The 6,832-nt window shown below is 51.8% G+C and overlaps 2 protein-coding genes across 2 annotated transcripts in view; one reads left to right on the forward strand and one right to left on the reverse strand.

The window, feature by feature from the left end:
- The window catches only part of ADGRA2 (adhesion G protein-coupled receptor A2), a 31,752-nt gene extending 31,631 nt beyond the window's left edge, over positions 1-121 (forward strand). Inside the window, exon 22 of the mRNA XM_014536854.1 lies at positions 26-121. Coding sequence (XP_014392340.1) covers positions 26-121 — 96 coding nt within the window. The remainder of the gene's footprint in view (positions 1-25) is intronic.
- Positions 122-1,446: 1,325 nt separating this feature from the next.
- BRF2 (BRF2, RNA polymerase III transcription initiation factor 50 kDa subunit) lies at positions 1,447-5,938 on the reverse strand. Its single transcript, XM_005856414.2, has 4 exons — positions 5,474-5,938; positions 4,676-4,735; positions 3,716-4,037; positions 1,447-2,880 (listed from the first exon to the last, which is right to left on the reverse strand). The coding sequence occupies exons 1-4, from the start codon at positions 5,625-5,627 to the stop codon at positions 2,151-2,153; spliced, it is 1,266 nt and encodes a 421-aa protein (XP_005856476.1). The 5' UTR covers positions 5,628-5,938; the 3' UTR covers positions 1,447-2,150.
- Positions 5,939-6,832: the final 894 nt, after the last annotated feature.

Genomic DNA, 6,832 nt, shown 5'->3' on the forward strand with positions numbered 1-6,832 from the left:
GGCCAGCCTGAACGGCGCCCCCAAGGGCGGCAAGTACGAGGACATCACCCTGGCGGGCGCCGAGGCTGCGGGGGGCGGCTGCATGAAGACCGGCCTCTGGAAGAGCGAGACCACCGTCTAGGTGGGCGGGTGGCACTTTAGGGCAGGCTGGCCGCCCGGACTGGTTTTCCCGGCTGCGCGGGCCCCTGAGGACGCCGATCGGTGAAGTGCCGAGGGCTGCGCCGGGCTCACTAGCCTCCGTCCTGAAGCTAAGGACAGCGGGCGCCCGGGCGGCTAGGAGGGCCGTGCCTCTGGGGTAGCGACAGGCAATCCCGGGGCCACCGGCAGGATACACTCTGTCCCAGCCCAGGCCAGTCTGTGCCATCCAGGGTAGGGAAGGTCCTGTCTGGATTGATGGGTACTGGGCGGGCCAGCAAGCCCAGGTGGGCTCTTCCTAAGGTGCCCGCATCTTGCCCACCCGCCTCTCTGGTGGTGTCAGCCCTACCTGGCAAACACAGATGGGGGCTTGGGAACAGTGTTCCCTCACCGCCCTCCTCTGAAGCCGGCCTGTGCCTAGCTTCTAGGGCCTCTCCCCACCCAATTTTTGGCTAACTGGGGAGGCAGCCTAGATATGCCAGGTGACCAGGACCCATTGGAGGTGACAAGGTGCTGCTTTTCAGACTATGCAGGAGGCGAAGGCGGGGCCGTGTGAAAGTCAGCCTGGAAGGTCAAGGAGGGCAGGTGCACCATTAGGGAGCGACGCCACCCCGTGAGTGTACACACACCACCAGCAGGGCTCCGGGGTGGCACTTGGGGACAAAGCTGACCCCGCCTGGGGATAATCTGAGGGAAGTAGAGAGAGAGCTTAGATCTGGGGCTGAAGTTAGCCAGGCCTTAAACCTAGTCCTACAAACAATGCCCTGAAGAGGGCTCCACCACAGGTTGCAAGTGGTGGTGAAGATGTACTTACCCGTCAACCACAAGACAAGGGTCTCAGCCTCCCAACACTGGGGACTAAGGAAGATACTTCCCTCCTCCTTGAGGCCACATGGAAGAACCGTTCCAACTATTTGGCCTTTAGCCCCGTATTAGGGAGAAACTTCCAAAACATCAGAAACATCTTCCTGCCACACAGAAGCCCAGGCCAAATCCTTCCAGGCAGTGGGCAGGGTCCCTACAGTTCCAGGGGCCTTCACCTCCACTTTTAAACACCAGCACTATTTCCTCCTACCCCCCACCCCCGCAACCTAAAAAGCAACCACCAGCCTTTTACTACAGGACCCAGTGAAAGTGGAGGGAACCGGAGGCCTTGTGAAGAGCGTCATGAAAAGGAGGCCTGGCCCAGGCCCCCTCCCAGTCCCATGTCACCCCAGCCTGACCATCAAGGTGAAAGAAGACATAGGGAGGAAAGGAAGCCCACACTCCGTGGGATGGATCCTGTTATTTATGCTTGCTGCACAGACAATATTAGACAGGAAAAAAAAGCTTTGTATTATTCTTCCACATATGCTGGCTGCTGTTTACATACCCTGCCAATGCCTTAGCACTGGAGAGCTTTTTGCAATACGCTGGGGAAAGGGGAGGGAGGGGATAAAAAGTGCCAAAGAAAACATGTTTTTAAAAGCTCGGGTTTTATACAATAGAATGTTTTCTAGCAGATGCCTCTTGTTTTAATATATTAAAATTTTGCAAAGCCCTTTGAGCTATAACCTTAGTCCACCCACGGTCCTTTTGTTATGAGGTAGAAGATCTCATGATACCATACACATTAACCCACCAATACCTAGGACACAGGGCCAAGAGTTGCCCAGTTCCTGCCCTGAGGGCTGGTGCCATTGGAAATGCCAACTGCTCCTCACCAGTAGCGAGGCCCCATGAGCCCTCTCAGTTTATCCAGTTCAGACCAGAAGCAGAAGAGAGCCCAACTTCTAAGAGGAAAGCCACCCCACAGAATGTGAACATATGCAATCTGCTTTCTGGCACTAAAGTATGGGACTCTCTCCAACCCAGGGGTTCCTACAGTCGTTCTCATTTCTACACCAGGACCTGGGCTCTGAGCTGCAGAGACAATACCTAAGGGCTTGCACACATTTATTTCTCTGGACACGACAGGCCTATTATCAAGCTGCTGTCAGAATGACGTGACCCCTGCCCCACCAAACCCAAGTGCATCAGGGGGGGTTAGGACTACTGGTGGCAGCTTGTCCAGCAGCTTGGGCTCTCAGAAAGTCCCGCACTTCCTGAGGCGTCCGCAAATACTGCTCTATTTCACTATCGGAAATGTTCTCATCTCCAGTGACCGTGGAGGCAGGGGGGGCGGGGCAGACCCGCTTTGGGGGCTTCAACATGCAGGGTGGGAGGAGAAGGGCAGGACTAGCTGGCCGCTTCCCCTCAGGTAACTCGGAGGCGCTATTCCCCACTTCCTCTTTTCCCTGTCCTTGCCTTGGTCCCCGTCCCTGCAGCTCCTTCTCTGGGGCCTCCACCTCTAATGTCCCTTCTCGAAAGGCTTTGCGAATCAAAGTGTGGCGGTGCTGCAGCAGGTCACTGATGTGCTTCACCACAGACCGTTTGTCCAGTTTCAGTACCTGCAGCCAGGCCAGCTGCTCAGCCATCCGCAGCAGCACAGCCAGCAGCTCCTGTAGCCGGGAGGAAGCGGGGTAGGGCAGGTCCACATTTGCCAATTTACAAAATCGGGCCAGGGAACATGTCAGACGAGCTGAGGGCTGCAGCGACTGCCAAGCCAGGAAAGCAGCAGCAGTGATGACAGGCAAGGGATGCCGCCCGGTCACCAGCCACGTCTCATCCGCCAGCTCCACCAATTGCAGTGTTCGCGACAGCATCTTCTCTTTGTCTTCCATGTATTTGGCTGGCAGCGATGGGGAGGCTTGGAAAAGTTTGAAGCTGAAATAACCAAAATGAGGGTCGTGTCTCAATGCTTATGGGGAAGAGCAGTCTGCTCAGGATGGGCAAGCTGTTCTAGCCTCTTGGGAACACTCAAGCTTGCTGGCAGCAAGTTTCACACAGGGACTGAGAGACCACCGGGTGAGTTTTCTGCTTGTGAGGTGAAGGGCAGGAGAATGCAGAAGGGAGCTAACGTGTGTTGAGCAACCCCCGTCAGCCATTATTCTGAGTGCTTTACAAGTGTTCTTTTACCTTCTCTACACCTTGTTATGTGCATTTATAGTTGCAAAACTTGCCCCTAGTATCCAGCTAGGAAGTGACCAAGCTGCAAACCCAAGACTATTTGACACTGATAGCCTTTGCTTTCTACTATATTTCTCAGTAGAGGAAATAACACAGCTACTTAAAGAGAGAGAAAGAGGGGGAGGGGGAGAGAGAGAGAGAGAGAGAGAGAGAGAGAGAGAGAGAGAGAGAGAGAGAAAATGAATTAGCTTCTATCTACAGCTCTGTTGTCTCCTAATATTCCTTCAGCTCCATTCCCAGTTGATCCACACAGGCCACACACGTGAGTGGTGCAACTCAGGAGCGCTGTGCCAAGGCTAAAACCTACTTTCCTATATCAGTAGGTTGCTGTGAGGGCAAAAAGATTTGAAATTATAGCATTCTAGAAATGTAAAATGGGATTAGTACAGGCACAGGAGAGGGAGAACAGATTTTTCTCCCACATCTTTTTAGACGGGCTTTGGTCAAAAAGAGACAGCCAAAGGTAAAAGGATTCAGGTTTAAGGACTCATCCCATCCCATCCCATCCCTACAACTCCCACTAGGCAGGTACCTGCTACAGTAGGTCTTCACCAGGTCTGCCAAGCACAGAGATGGCACATCCAGCCCCAGAAGCTTCACTATCTGCATGTAGGTGCCAGAAAACATATCCAAATCTGCATACAACAGGGTGCAGATGGTCCCCATGGTCAGGGGCCAGTTATGCTGCCTACAGGTGATTAAGACACAGCACCCAACCAACACCTCCTTCTTTTGCAGCCTGGCAGCACGGATGCCAGGGTGCTGGTATGCCTTTTGGTAGTAGGCAACTGCTGTTTCCTCAAATGTTGATGGCAACTGCAGAACTCGACAGAGATCTCTCACTCGGCGGAGACCTAGGAAAACCCACAAGAGTTAGAGAGGTCAAAGGAGCTACTGTGTAGCGCCTAGCAATTTCTGCTAAACTTGCCTCTGATACAAGATGCACTACTATAGCCATGGATGGTGTCACTCAGTTGGTTGGAGCATCATCCTGTAAACCGCAAGGTCATGGGTTCGATTCCCAACCAGGGCACTTGCAGAGGCAACCGATCAATCTTTCTCTCTCTCTTGCTTCCCTTCCCTCCTCTCTCTCATATACTAGTATACACACACACACACACACATACACACAGTAGTATCTTTTTACAATGACAGGAGCGATATCTGGTAAAGTTTCTGAAGGCACAAAGAAATTTGTGGAAAGAAGTCACATTTTAGCCCACCATTTTTGGGAGGCTGGTTTGATTCAGGGCCAAGCCGAAGTTTGATCTGGACTCCTTACCTCGACCTCAAACATATCCCTGAGCAAATCCCAAACTTACGCGGATTTGCTACCTCTCCTAGAACCACCCCCATCCTTTGTTGCGAATCACCATTTCCTTCTACTCTGCCTTACATGATAAGAGTTGAAATCAGGAAAAGCAAGCACATGGGCTGGACCATCAGGAGAATTTTCTTGAAAGCCACTGTGTCATACAAGGTCTGTCCTCACCTCGCTGCTGACTGCGACTAACTTGTTCATTTTCCCCTGTGCTCCGGGAATACGCTACTTCTGTAAAAACAAAACAAAACAGGGTTAGCCTTTATTCACCGGACCCCTGCCCTCCTACCGCACAGAGCCAGGGAGCAGAATGCCAATCATTAGGCATCTGCTCCCTGTCTCACAGAAGGTGCCCATCTGTGCATATTAAAGGTCCATCTGGTTGGAGGAATATTTCCATATGTCCACAGCACTATGTCCACAGCACTATCACATACACAGAGACTGAGGAAGATCAGGGCTACACTAAGGCAGTTCCAAGTGTTTGGACATTTCAGTACAAGTTTGTGTCCTCCCACCCTCTCATACATCCAATCCAGACCGTTTCCTGGCTGCAGATTTTGAGGGCTGCCCTGTTCAGGAACTTGGAAAGCAAAGGAAGAAAAAGACGTTTTCCCGGTTAGTACTAAAAACTACTTCGGGGTAATGATATGTGCTGTATTCGTAAAGAGTTGACCCACAATATTCCCGCCACGACCAGCCCGGGTAAAGTGAGCAGAACCTTGTTTCTCTTTGTTTCATTTACTGAACGTTTATGCCTGTCCGATACCGTCCTAGATGCTAGAAAAACACAGGAGAAAGGCAGTCCCTAACCTTTCGCAGCTCAGTCCTACACTTCAGGTCGTTTTCTCTCGTACTTAAATGCGTACGAGAAAAAGAGTGGACGGGAGCTAAGAGGAATCGGGTGTCAGTCCTTCCACCGCCCCGGGCTGCACCCACAGCTCGAGATGGCAAGGGCGGCACGGGTACCTCGGAGGTTGCCCTCGTCGCTGAAGGTGGTGGTGAGCACGCCCTCGGTGACCACACAACCGCAGTCCGAGCACACCAGCTGGCTCTGTGTATAGTGCGCGTCTTCCACCAGTTCAGTGGAGCCGCAGTCGGGGCAGCGGCCTCCGCCCGGCATCTCACAACCTGCCCAGCGCCGCGGAAGCTTTCGGATCCCCAACCCAAGGTCCGCAACAGCCACCGTGGGGAAGCAGCAACTAACAGGGGAACTTCCTAAGGAATGCACCTTCCTCTTCCGGTCAGCGCGGCAGCATTAACGGTAGTTCTCTTGGCTCTGCGACTGCACGCCACTTCCGGTCCGGTCCTTTGTGGAGTCGGGTGGAAACGGAAGCAAGGAGAGGAGGTTCCTGGTCTGGACTGGGTCGTTTGGTTCCCAGCTATCAGTAGTTAGTTTGAGGCAAGTCAGACAGGGCTTGAATTTGGGTGAACGTTCTGCCTACAAGAACATACATAACAAACAAGAAATTGTTGCTATCCTCAAACAAGTCTCCTTTCTAAAGTGCCAGGGGAATCTTGGATTCTCCATTTCTCTCTCTCTCTCTCTCTCTTTAAATCCTCACCGAGGATTTTTAGAGAAGGTAAAGAGAGAGGGAAAGAACGTGAGAAACATCAATGTGAGAGAAACACATCGATTGGTTGCCTCCTGCATGCACCCTGACCAGGGCCTGGGCCAGGGAGGAGCCTGCAACCCAACCAAGGTATATGCCCTTGACTGGAATTGAACCTGGGACCCTTCAGTCCACAGGATGACACTCTATCCAGTGAGCCAAACCGGGTTCCATTTCTCTTTGGTAACAAATGTTGATTTTGGCCATAGAACAACGTGCCTAAAAGGGAGAGTCGTGTAATGAGAGAGTAGGAAATTGTGTTCTGTGTTCTAGAGTGGCTTTCCCAAGCAAGTTGTTGTTCCTCTTTGCAGTCTGTTTGTGTCAACTGTAGAATGAGGGAGTAGAATTAAAATCCAGAGTGGCAAGGCAAGGCTAGGCAAGGAATGTCTCAGAGAGTTGGAGTGAAAGAATATGGAGTAGTGTGGACTTTGACAAACTGAAGAGTTCAAGAAAATTCAGATGTTTTTAAAAGTTTGAGCTAAGTGTGAGCTTTAAGTGTGGCCAGTGTTGCTCAGTGGTTTGAGGTCCTATGCACCGAAGGGTCACTGGTTCCATTCCCAGTCAGGGCCGTCAGGACACATACCAGGTTATGGGTTTGATTCCAGTCAGGACACATGTAGGAGGCAACCAATTAATGTTTGTTTGTTTTTCTCTCTCTCTCCCTCTCTTTTCCTCTCTCTCTGGAATCAATTAGGGAAAAGGGGAAGGAACATAC

Source organism: Myotis brandtii, unplaced genomic scaffold, assembly GCF_000412655.1.
Source record: "Myotis brandtii unplaced genomic scaffold, ASM41265v1 scaffold103, whole genome shotgun sequence".
Taxonomy (NCBI): Eukaryota; Metazoa; Chordata; class Mammalia; order Chiroptera; family Vespertilionidae; genus Myotis; species Myotis brandtii.

Excerpts from the sequence above, each read along its gene's own strand:
- BRF2 (XM_005856414.2), bottom strand. The coding sequence starts at position 5,627 with ATGCCGGGCGGAGGCCGCTGCCCCGACTGCGGCTCCACTGAACTGGTG. Across the intron at positions 4,736-5,473 it reads CGACGAGGGCAACCTCCGAG|AAGTAGCGTATTCCCGGAGC; the intron begins GTACCCGTGCCG and ends TTGTTTTTACAG. Across the intron at positions 2,881-3,715 it reads GTGAAGACCTACTGTAGCAG|CTTCAAACTTTTCCAAGCCT; the intron begins GTACCTGCCTAG and ends TGGTTATTTCAG.